Source organism: Nyctibius grandis, chromosome 1, assembly GCF_013368605.1.
Source record: "Nyctibius grandis isolate bNycGra1 chromosome 1, bNycGra1.pri, whole genome shotgun sequence".
Lineage (NCBI taxonomy): Eukaryota > Metazoa > Chordata > Aves > Nyctibiiformes > Nyctibiidae > Nyctibius > Nyctibius grandis.
The window spans coordinates 45,513,972-45,537,005 of record NC_090658.1 but is presented as its reverse complement, the minus strand read 5'-3'; the positions used below and the strand labels follow the sequence as shown (position 1 = coordinate 45,537,005).

Sequence of the window (23,034 nt, the reverse complement as noted above, 5' to 3'; positions counted from 1 at the left end):
TTATGTTGTGTTAATGATTCTTTTGCACCTGTTGTCTTTCTCCTTGTAAGTTCTAACACAATAATCCAGTTCTCTTTTAACACTATTTTGTGGAGATGCATTACAACTCTGCCAGTACTGTTGTGTTACGAACAAGTCAGACACTGAATACACACTGTAGGATGCAACAGCAAAAAAAGATAATTTACTCTTTAATATCCATGAAGTTGCAGTGGATGCAATGTAGCATGGATTTGATCCAAGTCCAGTGTCCTGTTGCCAGTTGCGGACTCCCAAGCCAAGCTAGCTGCCCTCGTGTGGTCTCCCAACTTGTACTGATCTGTGGCCCAGGGATTTCTTGAATTTAAACCCACTTTTTAATGTAAATGCTCTTTATGGCATTTGTGTAGGTGCTTTTTAAATCTGTGTAAAATAGTAGTATTCACATACTGTGCCAAGAATTCCAAAGTTCACCCGCCTGTGTGTTGTGTGAACAACTGCAACGTGTTTGATAGTTATCTGCTAATTTTGCTCAATGATGTCCATTTCTTGTGTTGAGAAACTGTGAACAATTGTTACCTATAGCTTTGTTCATTCTATAGATGTTGTTATAGATTCTGTTCTCAGCTGTTTCTTTTCCTGGGGGAAGACTCCTTGTCTATTAACCATTCCTTGTAGCTGTGGACGTGTTGTTTTGAGCACCCTGGTTGTGTCCTTCTCTGTGCCTCTTTCAGTTCTGTTATATACTTTTTGAGATGAGTAGAAACCAGGATTGGGTGCAGTATTAAGGATGGATTTTATACAGTGGCATAATGTGTCCTGCTTTATTTTCTAAGTCTTTTATAAGCATTCTTAACACTTGTTTTTGTTTTACTACTAGTGCTATTTTTATTACTTCAGAATCTTGTTCCAAAGGGAATACCTTTTTCACAGCCTGTCATCAGCTGTGGGATGTTAGGATTCTGGGCTTTCTTAAACTTACGTGCTTTGCTTTACATCTCTTTACAGTGGATTTCTTGTGTTAGTTTAATATCTACTCACACAGCTGCATAAAGAACTCGTGACACTGTGGGTATTTCTCGCTTTTATAGCTTAGAATAGCTTAGAATTATAAAAACCCTTTTTTATGGTTATAAAAATTGCAGTAATATATTCACAACGTTTATATGATGATCTGTGCAGTACAAGTTGTATGTGAAATTAATAACAGGACTGGATATTTTTATTTGATTCCCATTGCATTAATCTACAAACTCAATCTTTTGCAGTTTTGTTGCTAGAGAAGATGGAACATGATGACATTTGTAATAAAACTCTGAAGATTACAGACTTTGGTCTGGCTAGAGAGTGGCACAGAACAACCAAAATGAGTGCAGCAGGGACTTATGCGTGGATGGCTCCAGAAGTTATCAAGTCTTCCATGTTTTCTAAAGGAAGTGATATTTGGAGGTAAGAAGTTTGCCTGCTGAAGGCCATGCTCAGTGGGATTATGTTGAGGTTTTTGAATTAATTTTTATTTGGATTTTTTTGGTGGTTTCCTAGGTTATTGTATCAGCATATGGCAAGTATAGCTGTTCTAAGAAACATATTCATTTCTCAGCATCTAGTTGATTGGATCTACCTTTAGTTATTCATGACTTACAAATTGGCGGGGGGAGAGGGAAAATAACAGAAAAACTTTTTTTTTTTTTAAGAAAGCAAGATCTCATTAAGAGAAGCCTTTTAAATATCTGTTGGTTAAGATACCTAAGTGTTTTCTCTGGAGTCTTAATATAAACAGCCATATGCTCTTGATACATTAACATATGATTGATCTCATATTGATATGTTTACTTAATATCAGATGTCTGAAAAGTCTCATTCTGCATAAAGAAATGGGACCAGACAGATGTTACCTTATATGTCTGATAAATAAAACTAAGCTGCAAACCAGAACTTTGCCAAATGTTAACTTAAATTAGTGCTATTTTGTAGGAATCTAGAATGTCATGATGTGTAAAAGTAAACATTAGCTCGAAGCTTTTATATTTATAGAGATTTTGCTTTCAGGAGCTGGAGTGAGAGTGTGTTCAGCACAAAATTGTTTTAACTTGCTCTCTAATTTAAAGGTGGGGAGCTCCCTATGTTAAATTTGTGAATTTCTTGTTAAAGACATTATTGTGGATCATATAAATAATATGGCTCTCAATACCGATGCTATTTTTGAGTGGTGTATTATGGGATACATGTATTGTAGAAACGTAATTTAAACTTTAGTTTTAATTAGATCTGTTTTGTGAGTGGGGAAAAGCAGTGATTGCACAATAGGCTCTAAAAACTGCTGTGCCTCACCCTGAAAAGTCTACATTTCCTTTCTTTTTGAAATGTTTTATCTCTGAAGGATCCAAGGTAGCTATTTGGGGAAGGAGGGGAGGACTTTAATCTGTTCTCTCATGCCTTCTTATGCATGTTCTATGTTGTATAATTCTTAAATAGGGTCCTGTTTTGCTTAGATGCCTGATATTCTACAGCATGAAGTAATACTTCCGGTGTTCTCAGAACAATTCTATATCTGCACTACTGTTTTGTGACACCCATTTGTCTTGTGTCGGGAACTGATTTTCAGCATTATGTTTACATCAGTCTGAATTGATGCCCAGTTGAGAAACATCTTTGGCTTCATTCTTTTTTTCCATTCTTTCTTCCTTTTTTCCTTAAATTTTTTTTCTTTTGCGGGGTGGAGGTTGGGTGTAGGAGTTTCCCTAATCAGCTGTATTCCATGCTTAATTACAGGTCCTGTCCAGTCTTGTTGCTGTGATTTTAGGTATCTGAGGGGGTATGCTTTGGTGCAATTATTTTATATTCTGCTGCAACATTAGTTTACATTTTTGGAACCTACAGTATTTCTCTTCTTCGCCTTCTCTCCTGCACGCCTCTCTTGTAAAAATGTAAGTATTTAGCTCAATGATGGACATCTAACAGGAGAGGTTTTTAAGTAGAAAGGCTGTATTGTACAGTATAGTTTAGACCTTCTTGGCTTCTAAAGATTTTCTGCTTACTGCACCTTGATCTATTCTGTTGCTTATCTTCACTCTTTCTTTAAAAGAAAAGTAAATAAAGAATACCCTGGTTATGGGAGTGGTTTTTGTTTTAAAAAGCATTCAGGTTACAAATTTAAGTATGGGTCTCTCTAAGACAAGAACACAGTATTCAGGAAAGTTCTAAACTTCAGTTACACATACTGAGTACTGAGTCTCCAAAAGAAGTCTGCAGACCTCTTATTAGGAAAAAAAAAAAAAAAAAAAAAGAGGAGTTGAGGCTGCTCAAGTGTACGCACACGTGCAGCTAGTCTTCCAGAATCAGCCAGTGCTCAGAAATGTTGTGGGAGTATTTTCATGCAGAGCCTTCCAGGCTGCCTGTTCTCAGGTGTCATCCTAGATAGCAGAACTGGTGCTTTCCAGGCCTTGCATGTATATCCTTTTGCTTCCCAAACCAGAGTTATAACTACTGCATTTATTATTCTTTGGCATATGCTTCCAAATTCCCAAACCAGAATTCCATTGTTTCAGCCCTGCCCTTCCATCGATCATCACACATTTCTTAGTGGTATGTCAGTATTGGTTTTGTGTATGGAGCCTGAAAGTGCAAATACTCCCACAGATTTCCAAGTGCTGATGGTGTGCTTCAGCAGTGGTCTTTACAGTAACGCGTGCCTCTGTTGTACAAGCTCTTGGCAAAGCTAGGAAGCACTTACTGTACAGCAAAATTAGCAGCTGCTTTTGCCTGGCACATTCACATAATTTTGAAGTGATTCATGTAGCAATGCTTAGTAAATGTAGCAATGTAGAGTAAAATAAACTTTGAGAACTTTAATTACCTTCATTTTGATCAACTTTTAAAATAGGTAAAAACAGCAAGTTATTGCTGGAAGGAGATACAGTAAGGCTTACATCACATTTGACAGCAGGAGAATAATTTTTAATAATGAAAATACTTAAAAGGACATTGTTTTGAAAGCGTATTAGTTTTCACAGTTTAAAAATGTATAATTCAAGCATATTATGGCTGTATTTTTGGCCTTTTGCTGAGGATGGAAAAGGAGATGGCTTTTGCTCTTTTAAAAAAAGCTATTTCTTAGGAGCTCTGACTGTATACATAGGACAACTCTACATGGGCTGGTGAAATTTAATACACAAAGTAGCTACCTCTGTAGTTAAGAGAGTTAATAAGTAGTTGTTGTCCTAAATAATAGTAGATTAGTACCTCCCAAAAACTCCAGTATGGCAAGACTAGAATTTCTTTAGAGTTCCTCCCCACAATTTTTCTCCCCCACAGCGCTGGCTCTTGATATTAAGACTGTTCTCGTTAAGAGAGATGCTGTCAGGCTGTTACTGTGTTGGTCTGTTTAAAATTTTACAACTACCTTCTTGGCACTGTTGAGAAATACTTAGATTAAAGGCTTGAATTGTAAATATAACTAAAGCTGATAGTGTAACACAACTTTTTTAGAAGATTCTTTCTTTTTAGTTAAATTTATTGTTCTGCTTAACTTCAGAGTTCATGCTAAAATATGTATAGAATAGTTGAACAATGGAATTCCTTGAATGAAGAACAGTCTATGCTTGCTGAGAGAGCATGACAGTATTTTCACACTTTCTCTAAACAGACACATGAGATGTAGTTTAGTAGAATTCCTCCATCGTGCATAAAGTGCGTACGTACCACAGGAACTGTTGCACTCATTGTCAGAAGTACCACTGGTTTAAAACAAAATTGGAATTCATTATTTTGTCCTTCTTTGAGCATACAGGCAAGTGCAGAGATCTGGAAAAACTTGGGAGGAAATTATTAAGAAGCTCAAGACTTCCTTTTTTCTTCTATTTTCTGTTTTTTAGGAACAGACTGTATTCCTCAGCTTTTGATTAACTGTTAGCACTATAAATTCATTAGTTTTTTGAGACTTTATGATAGGCAAAACTTCTTAGATAAACGGAACATAGGTAAACAAAACACTGCTGATATTCATGCTGATATTGCGTAAGTTACGATTTTATTATTTATAAAGCGATGTTGTAATGTCTTGTATAATACTGAATGACTCTTTCTCATTAAGGAGAGGGTGATAGAAAAACTTTACTAGTGTGTGTTCTTCTCCTGTCACATCTGCAGTTGAGGTGGTATTTCTAGTACTAAAGGGTACATAGTAAGGGAAGGAGTACATAGCCCTTACCTTCTCAATGCTGTATGCATTTCTCCTCATGTAGGAGAGTTCAGTCCAGTCCTGCAAAACTTGCAGGTAGTTTCTTCACACACCTGGAGAAAAAGGGCAAGAGCAATACTTTGTATTCTGTTTTTTCCTTTTGCCTGCTCACTTTACTATTCAAAAGCAGCAATTAGGTTGTCCTTTGTATCCTTGTTCTACAGATGGTGGTTCCCTGGCAGGAAGAGAGAGGGGAAAAAAAAAAACAAAACCACAAACCCTGTCATAAAGTCCACTTTAGGCTTACATTGTAAAAGGAATAATTCCTGCTTCCATGAAAATGACTGTGAAAGCTATTAATTTCAGTGGTGGTAGAATAGGGGCTCTAGAGCAACATCAGTGAATGTGCTGTCACAGCCCTTTGTAGGGGCTTGGATCATTTGAGCAAGCCAAGCGCTGGGCATACAGACTCAAAGAAGGTAAAAGCAACACCCAGCTCTTCTTCTAAAGTGGAGAGCACAGCAGAAATTCTTAAGATTAATGTTGCTGCAATAGGAATTCCTATGATTCTTGATTTCTGTACCTGATGCTGAGAAGAGATCTCTTCATGCCACCACCTTTCACTGGAGACAATGTTGGTTTGCGTGTTGGGTTTTTTTTCCTAGTATGGAGAAATGAGGTGTGTGTGTGTAATTTCTCAATCTTGTTGCATCCTCTGTGGGAAGTGAAAAGTTAACAGGCCTTTATATAACACGTGAGGAATTAGAAATGCAAACTTAGAAAGCTGAGGCTTTTCTGGTGTTTTTTATTACTATTTTTTTTTTTTAAATTAGCATGTACTTCTAGGTGAATTGTGAAATGTTTGGAAAGGGGAATGGCCTGAATGCTCTGCTGAGGTTTTCTTTTTTTTGTTTTATTTGCTTGGGGTTTGGTGGGGAGAAGGTTGCTTGTTTTCCTGTCATTCAGACTACGGATTGTAAGTGAGATTTACATGATACTAGCATTTCTATAGAAGAGACTTCAGGCTACCTTTTGAATAGGAGTGTGAGCCAGTCTTAGTCGCATCCAATTTGGTTAATTGCTGTTAGTGGAAAGGTTGCAAGATGACTAAAGTAGAGCTGACTCTTAAAGACATTCACCTTTGACATGGGAAAGCCTCATGAATTTCAGTGCATGGTTGGACATATGCTTCTCTGTTCTTGAGTAAACAATGTGTCAATATTCAGAAAATAACTGTTAAAAAAATTACCTTTTGTAGTTACGGCGTGTTGCTGTGGGAACTGCTTACAGGAGAAGTTCCTTACCGTGGCATTGATGGCCTTGCTGTTGCCTATGGAGTTGCTGTCAATAAGCTTACTTTGCCCATTCCATCCACTTGCCCTGAACCGTTTGCAAAACTAATGAAAGGTATCTATGTTGTTTCTTCCTATGTATTTAAATAATTCTGTTTTGGGGGTATGTATCCTTGCCTGTAATAGTCATGGGGTTGCAAAATAAACACCTCATTTGAAAACGTACTGTGTACAAAGTATTTTATTTTTCTTTACACAGCAATCTGGTGTTAAAGACAGTTGAATGTGTTTCTGGGGAAGTCATGCAGTATTACACTGTACCGCATAAGTTCTTCAATAGTGACACAGTACATTTTTTTTCTCTGGTTTTACTGATTTCCTTTTACACTCAAATTGCATTAATTTTCATAACCTACAGGATATACTACAGATCAATACAAGATCAAGATTAAAATCCCAAGGGGAAGAACTGCAAATGCCATTTTTTCCTCATTGTTTCTTCCTTGAGTGTCAAAAATGTTTTATAAATACTTTAGAGATAAATAAACATTGCTTGCTAATGGCTATTTCCTTGTGTTTAATGAATTTCCGTACCTTTTATATGTATCCCTTCTGTGCAGTACTGTTAGTTTTGCTATTTCAGATCCTAAAGATAGAGGTGAAAAAAAATTGGCTATTAATACAAAAGCAGTCCTCTGAGTACAGGTAGGTAGATGTCACTTCTATAAATGGAAAAGGAACTAGGGAAGCCTTGCAGATAAAGGGAACACATTAGAACTTGAAGTAGAGTAGCAAGTATAACTTGAAATTCATGTAGTTCTTCAAAAAGTTCTGTGTATTATTAAAAACTGATGGGATTTTGATAAATTCTAGAATGCTGGGAGCAGGACCCTCATATCCGACCATCGTTTGCCTTAATTCTTGAACAGCTTGCTGCCATTGAAGGGGCAGTTATGACTGAAATGCCTCAAGAGTCTTTCCATTCCATGCAAGATGACTGGAAATTGGAAATTCAGCAGATATTCAATGAACTGAGGACCAAGGAAAAAGTAAGTTGATTTTTCAAATTGCACGGCAGTGAAGGAAGGGGGTGTGTGTATATGCATTTATGTGATACAGCAGTTTTGGACTTGGAATTGTGGCTTACGAATGTAATACTAGAAACCTGATTTAGTAGCGGAGATACACTTGAGAGGATAAACTACTTGGAAGAGAGGATTTATTCTCTCATTAAAACATTGTTAAATTAAGTTGCCTGTTCGTGTTGGTGGATGTACTATTCTGAAATTCCCATTAGTGTGTTTCTGGACAGTATCTTAAGATAACCTTGTTAACTGTCTTGCAACAAACTTACTTTAGAAAAAAGGTTTGAATACTGGTTTTCTCAAATTTCAGACAATGTCACTTTTCCCTTTTCATCCTTAATAAAAGCAATACAGTTCTGTATGCTGAAACTATAGCTAGAGGTATTTCAGTTGAAGTGAAATGTTAAGTTTGACAGGAAGCATAATGTTATCGTAGTAAGTGAGGGTTATCATGTGAATGGCGCATTGAAGAAGTACAGGCAGTTGAAAGGGGAACATATCCATACCTGTCTCCCTAGAGAAAACAGGGTGTAGATCTGTAAATGTGGCACGTAGGCTCTTCTTAAAATGTGTTATTTTTTTCTTGGATATTTGAATGCATCACTTAACAAATAAACCAGAGTTTGTTTACCCCTTAGCTAATTTTTATAACCACTGCAACTTTTCAGTTGCTACTGAACATTTTCCTCAGCTGTGGGAATGAAAAGCTTTTCATCCTGTTATATGACTGTATCATGTGACTGCTTTTCCAAAACTGGAACAATGCTTTTATTTCGATTCTTTCTGAAAAGACTGGTAATATTGATCTCTTTCAGTGTTGGCAGTTTTGGAAATCTTCTTGCCAGATATTGAGAAGATAGATTAGGTCAAACTTCTACTCATGAATCAGCAAATCCAGTTTCTCTTGTTTATTATCCAGATTCCTGTCACTGATCTTCTTTCCATATTCTCATACCATGATAATGTTTGTGCTAAATGAGCGCTCACTCTTCTCTTTTTTTACTTCAACTAGTTTTAGTCACGCTGAGGTTTATTTTCCTTTAGACAACTTGATAAAGATAACAGTTGGAATAGGCTGGGTGTCCTCTTTAGTCCCTGTTAGAAATGCTTCTAGTAGAAACAGATTCTTTCTTTGCAGGTCTTTCTTGCAGCATATTATTGCCCAGTGTATATTTGTTGTCGTTTTTCATGAAGTGATAATAGATGAGGAAGAAGAGAATTGAGATGCAGTGGCTTGTGAAGAAATCTTTATAAAAGATGTAGTCACTTAACTCTGACAAAAGCAAAAACTAAACTCTTGTCTAGCAAGTCACTGTCAGTAGCCTTTGTCCTTCACTACTTCTCATCAGGTGTCACAAATGGCTGTTTGTGGACTATTGGCTGGTGATGAGTGTGACATTACAGATCTACTGTAATATCAGCATATGTCGTATCAGGATTTATCGATCACCTCTAATAACCTTACATACTTCATATCTGCCTTTTCCTCCACCCTCCACTTTTCCCTCTTCCATTTTGGTTCACAGAAGTGGATGTGTTGTCTGTGTCGTCTCTGCCCTGCCTGCAGTGGGCATACAGGTTGGTAGAGCTGGGCTGTGTGCCTCTGTAGCCGTCAGATTTCTTCCTTTCCAGATGGGTTATAGTCCCTCTACAGAGAGTAGAGACTTTCTTTTTTACTTGCTGTGGGGTCACCAGCCACTGCATTTACTTGCCACAACCTGCCATAGGGCATAACTCTTTTCTGCCCCTCCAGCAACTGCTCAACCAACAATTTTCCCCTTTTTACTCTGGGAGTAATTGTAACAGGATTGCCCTTCAGGTTTTTGTTTACGTTTTTTATTTTCTGGCATTAGTCCAGTATGAGATTTCCTATTGAAGAAAAATCTGGCTAAATCAAGCTTAGCATTAAATAAGTTTATGAAAAGCTTTGGGAGAAGAGTCGTATTTTTGGTGTAAAAGTGAGTTAAGCTTAATTAGGGAGGGGAAAAGATAAAATTAAATTTACTTCTTGTATGCCAAAGTAAATGCACCTCCAAAGGCATCTGCCCTAATTAGGTAAACCTGTTTAAGAATGAAAGCATGTAACTTTGACTTAGACAAGGTTTTCATATGTGCAGGCTTATTTAATTTGGTATATTATCAATTTTACTGACAGATACTAGGGAGAAAGCGATATCTATGAAGTATTTATATTATTGTAATAATAAAACAAACAAAAAAACTCTGCATGGAGTCTCATGCCCTGTAAAAGAGGAACTTCTGTAGCCGGAGGAATTTCCTCAAGGGCTTGCTGTAAATGAGTGATGGTGACACCCACTCCAAGAAAGATCACAATCTTCTTTTGACAAACCTTCTTGAGCAACTTAAATATAGAATTCTTCCCTAGCTGCATTACAATGGGTGTTTTAATTGTAGAGTGGTGTAAAAACGTTGCATAACTAATTGCAGTAAGTCTGGTTTTAATTAGTTTATTTGGAAAAGAGTAAATACTTAATCTCTCAGTGAGGAAACACTATTAGTTTATTTAGACTGTCTACCTTTTTGATATGGGCCCTCAATTTTTGCCTAGTTACTGAGCTTTGCGTAACCTGGATTTGAGGACAACAAGAGATGGGTAATCAACACTGTCTCCTAATACAGCTTTATTACCATTAACAAATGTCTCTTCTATTTAAACTCTGAAGTACCTTTATTCTAAATTGAATTCATGCAGCTTCTACTTCCAGCCCTTGTTTTACATTGTCCAGTTTTGACTGGACAGGAGGAGGAGAAAAGAGATAACTTGCAGCAATCTCTAAGTGATTAAACATATTAAAAAAAAGGCAAAACCAAAACAAAACCCAAAACTTTACTTGCTGGTGTGAAGACAGACTCCTTTGAATTTCTAAGAGGCAGAAATCCCTTTTGCCAAACTGTGTATGTTAAGCAGAGTGGATTTAAAAAACAAAGAAAAAAAACCCAAAACATTGTGTTGAAACCAGCTCACTCAAAATTAGCAAATCATATTCAATTTGTCAATCATTTCAATTAAATTTGAAAACAATGATAAGCAGTGTGTGTATGCTATAGTTTTAAAGAAAAAACAAGTATATCTCTGATAAACAGATACTTCTTAACTGAACCAGAGTTTGCTTGAGTGCTAACCTGTCTTTTGACATCCATATTTTTTTTGACAAGAATCGAGAGAGTTGTTTTCCCCTCATTTGAAAACACCAAAGTACTATATAGTTCAGGAACTAATTTATTCAAGAAAAAGTGGGAGTTAAAATGAGCAGAAAGTTTTATTTTTTGCTTTCACTGTATGTGATAAGGAATTGTGCTGGCATGCAACATTGATGGATACTGATGAGCAGAAGGCAGCAGTCTGCTCTGAAAAAACAAAACAAAACAAAACAAAAAACCACCACAATTAGAAGATTGTACAGTGACAAAATGAATGCATTTCAAATAGGAATAAGATTCTTATATATCCAGAACTTTTAGCATAGCTTAATTTCAAATGCTGGTTTTCTATTTTTAATTCAATTTCAATTTCTATAGAGGTAGAATTTACACAATCGTATGTAAAAATAAAAAAAAAAATGTAATGAGAATATACAGTATCTGTCACATTGTAGCTTCTCCTTTTCCTGTAGTCTCTTTTATTAGCAGTACTGACTACAACACTTCTGGGTAAGTCTGTTTCATGTATAATATGCCCCATTCTATGAAGGGAGCTCTACTTAAATTTCAGATATATTTCAACAGATTTTGGAAGCTGAAGATTAACATAATTTTAAGATGGTAGGTTTAAAGCTGTTTAGCCTTGGGGATTCATTTACCCTGAAAAATTAACTAGCTTCTTCACTAAAGCTTTTCCTTCTCCAAAATAAAAAAGCATAAAGGAAAAAGAAAACTATTCCATGGGACTGATGGTTGGTAAGTCTATGTAGTGTAATTCAGTGGTTAGTAGCTGTTTGATGTTATACAGATACCTTCTAGATTTTAGTTAAGAAACAGCTGTCTTCTGTCTTATGACTTGGTTTATCCTATTACGCTGATTCTCATTCAGTGTAATACTGATTGCTTTTCTAGATAGAAAAGTGCTACTTAATACATGGCTGAAAAACGGGAAAGGTTAGAAAATTTAAGATAAAGGCATTCATTTGTGTATTCATCCAGTCATTGACTTTGTGTTAGTGCATAGGAGCTATCTAAGAGCAGCCCTCGTGCTATGAAAGAGTCTCTGGTGTGAAGTACTTCGAGCACATTTTCTGCTAGGCTGTATGCTGATAATCTTTAATTGGATGTGTTGTCCTCATTTCCAGTACTTACCTACCTTAAGTAAAGTGACTCAAGTTAAACAGTTAAAAGGAATTCTGTATAATGCTTGATTGCAGATACAGAATCTTGGCTTATGTACAATGGAGGACTGTCAGAAGGTCATATGTGCATGTTACATGTATATAGATCAGGAAATACAACCTACTGTGCATTTTGTATACCCTTTAATACAACCTTCACGTTATTACTTAGTTTCACTTGTGTGAATCTTATCTTCAGGAGCTTCGATCACGAGAAGAGGAGTTGACAAGAGCAGCTCTTCAGCAAAAATCTCAAGAAGAATTACTCAAGCGCCGTGAGCAACAGTTAGCAGAACGTGAGATCGATGTACTGGAGCGTGAGCTGAATATCATGATATTCCAGTTAAATCAAGAGAAACCCAACGTAAAGAAGAGGAAGGGCAAATTTAAAAGAAGCCGGTTAAAACTTAAAGATGGACACAGAATTAGTTTGCCTTCAGGTTTGCACTTTTTTTAAAGTTCACTATGTATATTACGATTAAATATGCAGGCTTCAGTTACATGGTTAATGTTTTCATTATTGGATACTATTTTAATTCATTGCCAGGTCCTCCCACCTTAGTGGGAAATGGTAAGAATTGTATAGCCTTTTTTTTCTTCTTTTTCCCTAAGAAAACAGCTTTCACAGATCATACTCTTGTGGACTAGTCCTCATTTCAGCTGGAAGAATCTTTCACCTGATTCAGCTAGAAGTCCATTGTAGCTGGAGGGAGAGGTTACTAGCATGGGAGCCAGATGATTTAAGAGTGGTTCAAAGTTCAGATTTTTGCTATCATTCTTTTTGTGCAGATAGAAAAGTACCTTTTTTCACATCCTAGAACTTTCTAACATGATCAAATATTAGTGCTGTTTGCCCTAAACTTGCAAATACATAGTAGAAAAACAGCACTTCGTAATGGCTGGAGGTACAGGTGTGGTAGGTCCAAATTGCATGCTTATTGCAGTCGCAAAATACAATACAGCAGTTACAGTCTTTGGTGCCTTACTTCTTGCAAGAAAACACTGTAGTAGCAACAGAAGATATTATTTCAGAGTGCAAATATGGTATAATTTGAATGTTAGAGCATTTAATTCTACCCATGAATGCATTAAAATGCCCCCTTTGCACAGGAGGTGTGTTTTTAGAGAGTTGAGTGTTTTAGTGTCAGGGACTGGTTTAGTGGTGCCTTTTTAATGTTGCCACGAGATGGCACTATGGAAACTCAAGGTTACACCAATGGTTGGAAAACCTTCAGTAGTGGTACCAGCATCCTCGTATTCACAGGCTTCCTTCCAGTGGCTTCCAGGTCAAGTCTGTCTGTTTATTGCTAATGCAGTAAGAACTGCAGGAGGACAGTGATATTTAGAGTACTGTTTCAGCTCTAGTGAAAAAAGCTTATTTTTCCTTACTTTAATAATAAGTTAGTAAAATAAAAATCACACTACAGCCTCCCAAACAAGCATGTTAGATTGGTTTATGCTATGGATCACAAGCATTGGTCCTTTGTTCCCAGTTCTGCTCATTAACTTGAAAAAGTGATAAACAGTTTTACTCAGAATACCACTTAGCTTTTTGTTGTCAAGAATCGTCCAGATGAACTTGTCCTTGAGACAATTCTGTTGTAAGAAAAGTATGCAATCTAATCGCACTGATGATGGGGATTAAAGAGGGGCATATAGTTAAATTTTATTTCATAAATTTTTTCCTACTTGCCAATATTTGTTGTTCTTTTTTTACTATGTTGCTATAAATATTTGTTATTCTGTAGTTTGTTGTCATGCTGTTCTGACATGTTGATAGATATGACTTCTTGGTTAATGCTACTTTTTATGTTGTATATGAATTACATGTTAAAAATAAGGCAAATCTGATTGCCATGAATATTGATTGACTTGAGATGAAATATTGAGATTTTTCTTTCCCTTTGTGACAATCAACAAGATTGACTAACAGCTTGTGATGTGGATGTGTCACAGTTTGTGTCCACTTGGACCTACCTGCTTTTGTTGATGTTACTGCAAGCTTATCGTATACTGTCTGTGAAGGTGTAAAATCCTGCCTGTTTGACTCAATACCTGAATTGTTACATTAAGAGTTGGTTTGTCAGTGTTTTTAATATGAACATCTCTTACACTATCAAGTCGAATTCATTATATAGCTTTAATTGTTTTAAGAAGTAAAGCACTGTAATCTCCTGAAGATTTTTTTTTTATTTAGACCATTAAAACTGATTTGTTCTACTCTCTTATAGATTTCCAGCACAAAATAACAGTGCAAGCATCCCCCAATCTGGATAAGAGGAGGAGTTTAAACAGTAACAGCTCTAGTCCATCAAGTAGCCCCACAATAATTCCACGTCTCCGAGCTATACAATGTAAGTCTCCACCATTTGTGTTTGTTCATTTGGTCAACAGAGACTGTTTGTTCCATACACTCACTGAAACACTGGTAGTAGTAACAGATTCCAGACAGATTTCTGTCTGATTTCCAGGTCCCTTAACCTGTTCTAACATTTGCAACGTGTTCTTTGATGGGAAATATAATCTTGCTAAAATGCTAACTAATTTTCAGTAATTCAAAATGATTGTGAATGCTTTAAATTATATATTTCCTTAATAACTTCAGGAACTCATTTGTAAACTGACTGGGATAAAACAATGAAGAATCAAAATTTACAATGGCAAAAGGCAAAGCGTTACATTTAGAACTCATGTAAGATGGAAACCAAGTTTTTATTCAGTATTGGAGTTGATAAAGGAAATCAGTTATGGAGTATTAAAAAAAGGGGGGAGGGGAAGAAAGATTCAGAGAATAAGGGAGTCATCTAAGATGGAAAGGCCAAAGAATCAGACAGCAACCCAGCTTGCTTATGTCAAAAGCGAAGCAAGTTTTAAGCAAATACAAAATCAGAAGAAAATAAAGAAGAAAGCTTGCTTTAGGTTTTTTGAAACCAAGAGAAAGAAACAAAAATAAAATTGTGAGTACCCTTGTAGGCCTACATTATTTTGTGTGTACTGATGACAGAAGGAAGGGTGTGTTCATGCTCTTGTAGTGGAGGTACTGTGAATGTGGAAGAAAACTGCTTATATTGTTAACAGTGAAGCCCACATTTATATTTGGGAGTGACATATGTAGAGACAGAAAACAATTCCTACAGGATTCACTGCTTGCATTTGTTGTACTGTATGATCTATTGTGCAAAGCAGATTGTCTAATTATCCGTATTTAGGGTGGAATGCTATGTGTAAAGCCTCAAGTTTCTCGCTGTGAGATCAGTGGAACCTGTTCCAGCTGATTGCTTATGGACAGTGACTATCTTCTCTTCCAAGGGTAGTCACCTCTGAAGGAAATTACTTCAGAATCTGGCTTTATCAGATGTAAATAATGAGGGTGGGAAATCAAAATGCATAGGGATTTTTTTCTGCATACTGTTCTGTAGCTAGTTGAAAGATTTTTTTAATTTATTTTTTTAACGAACTTTTGTTTAAAGTTTGGATAGAAACCAAATCTTTCATCTCATTTGGAATACCTCTGCCTTATTAAATCATTTTCATTATTAACATCTAAAGGAGAAGTAGTGTCTTTTCTGGCAGTAACTTTATTATTTGTTTAAACTGTAACTAATAAATTTCTCTTGGGTGACCATTACTCCCCATATGCTGTCAATAAAGGAGAGAGGTGGACAAACTCTGTCTTGCTTTTGTTAATGAAAATTTGAGATGGAAGGAAAATTACGTAAAGTCTTTTTCAGAAGTTAGCTGACACAGTATCTGTGTTGATAATGGTTTCCTGACCTCAAACTGTGTGGTGAGGTTTTTTTTGATTGGTTGTTTTGTTGCTGCAGAAAGGTAAGAAAGGTTTTTCTTGGTAAAATACAATGATTGCATGTGAACAAGACTGTCTCATTTTATCTTTCATTCTACTTGCTCTGTATGGAAATGCTTGGAAATGAAGCAAGTGTCAGGTATTGGCATGATTCTAAAAACTTGGGTTTTTTTTAAATGCATAGCCTTATGTAATCTATAGCAGTGCCACTCCTTGCATGTGTGCGAAGTGCCACTGGGGATTTTTCTTTTCTTTTTTTTATTTGAGCAGGCATTTGTATTTGTAGGACTAGAACATACAGGACAAAATAAAGGCTCTCCTTTAAAAGAAGTACACTTCTGTTTCTGAGTTTGTATTCCTAGGCTTTACCTAAAAGCTTATCAGATCTCTCAGGAGTATCTAGCTGAAACAATTTAGCTTCCACACCCATCTACACCTGTGCAAAATAAATTCTCTTTCCCACAATAATGTTTAATCTTGATTTAACTTCAAAGTGTCTTTGTTTCAAGACGACTTGCTCAAATACAGATGATTTGAACAGGCGTATCTAACAACTGGTTACTTGATTGCTTCACTTTGTCATGAGCAAGTCTAGCTTCCAAATCTAGAAGTTTAAGTTAAAATAAGATCTACAATTAACTAGATTTTTGTTATCAGCCGATTTTGAAAGGTGTTTTAAAGGGAGGAGGAAAACCGCTAAGATATATATTCTGTAGGTCCTGGAATGCAGTTGAAAATGGGAGTGTAAAGAAGGCAAGTAGAGTGCTGTACTACAGGGGAAGCTGTGCCGGCGAGGTGTATGGTGAGGCAGGAGAGCGCTGTGCAGTGCAGGAGCGGCAGAACCACGGGCATGTAAATGCCACCTCATTTATTATGCTTTTGTAACTGGCTAAGTTGTTTTTCTCTTAGGTCTTTCCATCAGAGCTGTAAGCATGCTACGCTGATAGCAAATTACTTTTCCAGTTAGTCAGTCGTATACAAAAATCTGCTTTCCTGGGTCTGGTCCTAGAAAGAGGATCCTCTAAACCCAGATCTGGGCTTTGTGACCTAAAGATAAAAATATAAGGGAAACAGTTCCATTTCTGAAATGAACTTGACTAAGATCTCTACTACATTCTCTTAATTTTTCCTCAGTGATTCCTAAAACAGATACACACACAGCTAATGGACGAAGAAACAGTGTATATGTGTACCAGCAAGATGTAGATATCACAAGTGAATATGAACTTCCCAGTGGGGTTATGAAAAAAGGCAAGATTTCATTATGTTTCAAAGGTGCTGGTTCTGTTTAATTTAACAGTTGAGACAGTGACAGACTAAGCATTTAATGAAGGTTAGACACTTTAAAAGTGTAATTTGTTTCGATGTAGTGAGAAAGAAAACGTGAACCACTGTCACAATTGGAACGTTCTGTTTCATTTGATACCAATTTTCCACAGCATATATTTTCTTCATTGGAATTTAAGTGCTCAGTCTAACTCACTTGTCTGAATTACCTAAATGTAAGGTTCTCAGTTAAAGGAAGCATGGAAAATATGATTGTTTTGCTGTTTTATCTTTAATTTGGGTCTCTTGTCGGCTCATAAATTATTTTTCTTGCTTGCTCATCTTTTTGGATCAGTGCAGTTTGCGTGGTGGTTTTTGTAAAAGAAAAAAATCTCAGATTTTGTCTACTCCTCATTGTGTTACTGCGTCAAAATGGTTTTGCATTGGAGAAAATATTCTATTCTGTCAAAATATTTTGGTTTTAGAAATCCTATTTATGTGTGGGGGTTTTTTGTTTGTGCTTTTAAATCCAATCTCTAGTAACTTCAGATGAAAGCAACAGAACTTGGGGAAGGAGTACAACTTATCACCAAGAAGAGTTTGAAGATGTTAAGAGAAGTTTTAAAAAGAGAGGTTGTACATGGGGACCAAGTTCCGTTCAAACAAAGGATCGTGCAGATTGTAAGGACAAGTATGTCTACTACATTTTGTTTGTTTGATAATACTAAGCATTGTTGGTAACTGAATCACTAACATAGGTAGTGAGTGAGAGAAGTTCTGCAGTCTCTAGTTACAGCTAAAACTCAGTCCTACCTTTTAATTAATATAGGAATTACATTAATAATGGGTAGCTCCTCCACATAGGCTTGAGGATAAAATGCTTACTTATCTTAAGGTTTTAGTGGCTCTTATCTATTACCCTTTATCTTTGTTTTTTGAGTCTTGGAACATACTGGGATGCTGAGCTACTACCATCTATCTTTCTTGCCCTTCCTCAGATTAACTTGAGGAACTGCAAACGTGGCCCCCAGCGGGCATTTCCAGTGCAATTAAATAAGACTTGACTGACTTCACGTACGTAAAGCACAATTCACACCAGCAACATCATTTACGCTGACAAACACAGGGTGAAAGTGTTCTGAAAATCAGCTGGACACGTTCACTTTCAGATTATTTTTTCTGATTGCTCAAAACTGGAGATTAGCAGTTTTTCTGAAGCAAGAGATCCTTTTCCTTGTTTCTTTTAGTATATATAATTATTTATAGAGCCTTTTTCTTTTCTTGGTAGAGACATCCACTCACTTCCCTGCGGCAGCAGGGTTTGTTCCAGACCATCTATTGAAACTGGCTTTCTGATGTTTTTGTTTGTTTTAAAGTCACTATGTTTAATAAATTTCCAATATTCACATAATTTCTTTGACACAGTGAAACTGTTGTCCCGGTTTTCACCAACTTTTGATCTTCAGTAGGTAGTCAAGGCCCATTTTTCATTGGCTTTCTTTTTAGGCCTGAAATTTTCATCTTATAAGGAATACCTGATATAAGGCATGTATCAGTTTATAGTGATACGACTCTGTGCTATTATGTACATTTTTTTTTTTACCTTTGGAAAGCTTTACTGTTTTCAAGTTATGTACTACATGTTTATAGTTTAAAAAAAGATGTTTTAGTAATTTTCTGTCAAACTGTATATAAGCGTGGTATCCTCTAATATCAAGATAACTATTGTTATTTCAGAATAAGACCCCTTTCAGATGGCAGCAACCCTTGGTCAACGCTTTTAATGAAAAATCAGAAGGGTGTTCCCTTAGCTTCACTATTTGTGGACCAAGGTAAGACCTATTTTTGAAAAAGTGAAAGTTGCCATATAATGGCATTAAGTCTACCTCCAGTGTTACAAATTGTATTGCTTTAATTTCTCAAAGATTGTGCAGATTATTAGAAGAGAATCATGCTTCAAATAATTTTCCTGTGCAAAAAACCTATCTATAAAAAAATGTGTTTACACCTTTACATTTCCAACATTAGCAGCTAAAAAGTATACATGGTGTAAGCAGTACCACATATTTTTTCCCATGTTTTTGAGTTGCAGGTTGATCTGTATATGAGGTCCGCAGTCACCAATTTTTAGCTTCTTTTTAAAAGAAATATCTAAATCAGTAATTGTCTCAACATTTGAGTGATCATTAATGACTTTTATTGCTAGTGGGCTCTGCATAGTTGTTTTAAAAAATGCATAGTTGTTTAAAAACCTGTAAGCCCTCATGTATTCCCAGATATTAGTTCCCTGTTTTTCACATGAGACTTATTCTCTAAATTTTCCAGAAAAAGTGTGTAGATTTCAAATCTTGAAGTTGTTTATGCAGCATTTTGGGATTTACAGGTAAATCACAAGAAAAAACATACTTAATCCTCTTAGGATCAGGAACACAATAGCTGTATGTTGCTTTTTATGTCCATTACTATAATGTGCTGTGGCTATACAATATTCATAATAATTTTCAAATTTGCACACGCTTTCTGTACTACAGATTCTCTTATCTGAGAAAATTAAGTTACCAGTGTCAGGAAAAAAACTGATATAACTTGGTGTCCATACCAGCGGTAAGGTTTATGCCAGCTGGAAGAGGAAATGGTAAGCTGCTTGGACACTGCTTTTTTTTTTTTTTTCCCCCTAGGAAAAAGGCATTTTCATCTTCGTATATAGTGGTAGGGGTATACATCAAGGCTTCACAAGTAGTAATTTTATAGATTCACTAGCTTACTACTAAACCCTTACATACAGAGAAGATTGTACAAGTTTACATATTTGCATTTCAAATATTTCTGTGTTCATTCCGTAGCATTCAGTAGTTTATAGTAGAATAACACAAGTAAGTCAAATTATAACCTTCCATTTTATTTGTCATTAGGTGTGAGATGTCAAATTTACTTTTTACTCCAGACCAGCATGGCCTAATGAATTAATTGGAAAAATTTCTAGTAACTCACTGGATTTTGGAACACGGCTTAATTGAAAGTGTTGTAAAGAATGTGTTCTAGATCTTATCTAGCAGTTTGTGTATAGTAAATTACTTCACTGTAATCCATACACAGAAATATTTTCCATGTTATTTGAAAAGCACTATCACAGAAAATGCAAAGACAATATTTGCTTTTCAACTGTGCTGAATGCATAAAGGTTGGGAAATACATTATGCCTCTCTTAAAATAAAGGTATGTCTTTCAGATGTGGAAGACATAATTTGTTTACAGTTAACTTATATACTCAGGAAGATTGACCTGCAAGATGCTTCTAATAGAGTTTGCTTTTGAGTTGCTAAAAAAGTGAAATTGTAGCAAAATGGTACTTCGGCTATTTTAAAGACTATCAGGAGAACGTGAGGAGGTTTAGGCTTAGGATGTGTTTCTGAATCTTACAATGTGAGTCTCTGAGCTTCTGACTGCATCTAAAGTGTACTTCAAGATTAATACTTGTGCAAGTGAAAGGAAATAATGGTGTACATATGCAGACATGCAATAGCAAAGTAGCTGAGTTGCAACCTTAAAGTATACTGTAATGTTTTATAGGTGTCTGTACTGATAAGAAACTTCTCCCTGAAGGTTTGGATGGTAAAAGACCAAAGCCAATTAAGTTGCCAAATCAGGCCTATATTAATCTACCTCTTTGGAAAGATGATCAAGGAGAGAATACAGTAGAACACGAGAGCTTTGAAGAAGGAACCTCTGCTAGTTCTACAAATAGTACCCCTCAAATGACACCTACAAACAGTCTGAGCAGGACACTGCAGAAAAAGAAGACTGATTCAGTGCTATATGGGTGTGCTGTCCTCCTTGCATCTGTTGCCCTGGGTTTAGATATCAGAGAGCTGAACAAATCACAGGGTCCAGATGAACTCTTGCCTAAAGATGAGAAGAAGAAGCGTGATGGAATATTTCAGCGTGCTTCAAAATTTCGCAGGAGTGCCAGCCCTACAAGACTGCAGTCCAAGAAAGAGGAAACAAGTATTCCATCCCTAAATCCAGCTGGTAATGCTGTCAATCTTCTCTCTATGCCCTCCATTTCTACAAAATGCCTACTTCAATCTGACAGTGAAGATGCATTTGTAGGCACTGTGCTTGGTGATTGTGGTCCATGTAATTCCACTGATGACTTTTCGTCTGAAACTTCTGAAAGTAAGAGAGAACAGAGGATACTGCTGGCTTCTAACACAGTTTCTACAAGATTAAAAAATCAGCCTTTTAATCTTTGTCTGAAACAAGAATCTCAAAATGTGCCAAATGATTCCTCAACAAAGTTGAGTGTGTTGGGTCACAGACGAACCTTATCAGATGGGAACAATTTTCAGACCACAGGTGGGTGATTAAGAACTTAAAATGTAGGGCATTTCTAAGTATAGAAACAGAAAATGTAGGGAAACTAACCATTTGCTAATGAGTTGGTGAGACTTCAGTTACACTGTTACATGTTAGCTGAGCCACCATAGCTGTATGTGGGTAAGCCCTCTGTGTCTTAACCCTGAATAAACTACCTTGGAATAGTATCCTGTTAGGAGTGTGGGTACGGAGATTTGAGGGGAAGAGATCGTTCATTTTAAGGTGATATCTACTTTTTTCAGGTATTGCAAAAATAGGTTTCCCTGGTCTTTTCATGTCAGCAAGAACCTGCTTTTTGTGAAATGTACAATGTTAGCGAAATGACTGAAATAAAATGAGACTGTCAGGTGCATGCATTGTGTAGTTGTGGACTTATTGAGACTTAGAGTATACTTGTTTAATATAATTTCACAGTCCACAGAGGTGAGTGATTGAGCATCATTTTAGTACTGCACATTTATTAACTTCAAGAAAAACAAGTCTGGTAAGTTTTGACTTGCTTGCTTGATCTAGAAGTTATATCACATGTTCCACAAATCCTTAAGTTAAGCTGTTGATAAAAATTTAAGCTGAAAAAAAGGTCTTTAAATCTGGTTTCCATGGAAATGGATAAGTTTATGATTAATGAATTTTTGAAAAGTAGTTCTAAATTTCAATACTGGTGTTCTATGGTGGCTTAAGTGTTATATTCTTCATGGTACTCTATGTATATGTAATTCCTCATAATAACTGGACAAATTTGTGGGGCTTTATTCCAATATTAACATTCATCCAGTTACTAGGTGGTTAATGCTTTCTCTCTCTATCTCTTTTGTAGCAATAAAAAAATAAATTGTTACGGCCTCTAGCAGAGAGTATAGATGTGAAAAATGTTATTTGAGCACTGCTGGTCCTCTCTTAGGCGATTCCCCACAAATGTATGAGCCTCTTAATTTTTCTGGTGGGAAAACAAACACTAGTGTTTTTGGCAACCCAGTTTTACAAAAGGCAAAGAAATCAAGAAGTCACGTGGTTTAAACTGTCTTTTTTTGTTTGGCCTTTCCTTTCCCCTAGCTAATGGATTTGCTTCAACCAATGATGTCTCCACGTTACCAGTTCTGTCAGTTACTGGAACTCTGCACTCTCCGTCTGTTCAACAAAGAAGCAATCACAGTGGTGTTTCAACTGAAAAGCAAAGCGCTGTCAATATTATATCAAGGCCTCGACCTTCTTCTGTGAGAAGTAAAATTGATGCATGGCAGATTATTCCATGTATTATTAAACCAAACTCTAAAGACTCTGAATATTTAGAGGGCAGTGTAGATCCAGATGTTAACTTCTTGACAGATACTGAGGAAAGAACTAACTGCCACATGCCCTCATTACTTGATATTGATGTGGAAGGTCAAAACAGAGACTGTACTGTGCCTTTATGTAGAATGAAGAGCAAAACTTGTCGGCCATCTATATATGAACTGGAGAGAGAGTTTCTGTCATGAGTGCCTTTCATTTTAAAAATGTTTGCTTTTTAAAGGGGAACAAATATAAAACTCTTGTCCATCTAATGCTTTGTGCTGCTGTTTTCTAATGTACTGTGACAAATAGTACCAAAATTATTAAAATGGGCAGCTAATTAAGAAAGTGTAGTGGGTGCCTTTTTCAAATGTTTTTTTGGAGTCCCAGCTAGTAATTCTAAAAGCACAATACTGCAAAATAGTATTCTAGGTGA

At 36.2% G+C, this 23,034-nt stretch overlaps 1 protein-coding gene across 1 annotated transcript in view; it reads left to right on the top strand.

The window, feature by feature from the left end:
- The window catches only part of MAP3K21 (mitogen-activated protein kinase kinase kinase 21), a 42,817-nt gene extending 20,013 nt beyond the window's left edge, over nucleotides 1-22,804 (top strand). The window contains exons 2-11 of the mRNA XM_068408326.1: nucleotides 1,248-1,428; nucleotides 6,417-6,565; nucleotides 7,324-7,499; nucleotides 12,078-12,318; nucleotides 14,110-14,232; nucleotides 16,818-16,934; nucleotides 17,490-17,640; nucleotides 18,687-18,781; nucleotides 20,520-21,305; nucleotides 22,380-22,804. Coding sequence (XP_068264427.1) covers nucleotides 1,248-1,428; nucleotides 6,417-6,565; nucleotides 7,324-7,499; nucleotides 12,078-12,318; nucleotides 14,110-14,232; nucleotides 16,818-16,934; nucleotides 17,490-17,640; nucleotides 18,687-18,781; nucleotides 20,520-21,305; nucleotides 22,380-22,804 — 2,444 coding nt within the window. The remainder of the gene's footprint in view (nucleotides 1-1,247; nucleotides 1,429-6,416; nucleotides 6,566-7,323; nucleotides 7,500-12,077; nucleotides 12,319-14,109; nucleotides 14,233-16,817; nucleotides 16,935-17,489; nucleotides 17,641-18,686; nucleotides 18,782-20,519; nucleotides 21,306-22,379) is intronic.
- The last annotated feature ends 230 nt before the right edge of the window (nucleotides 22,805-23,034 follow it).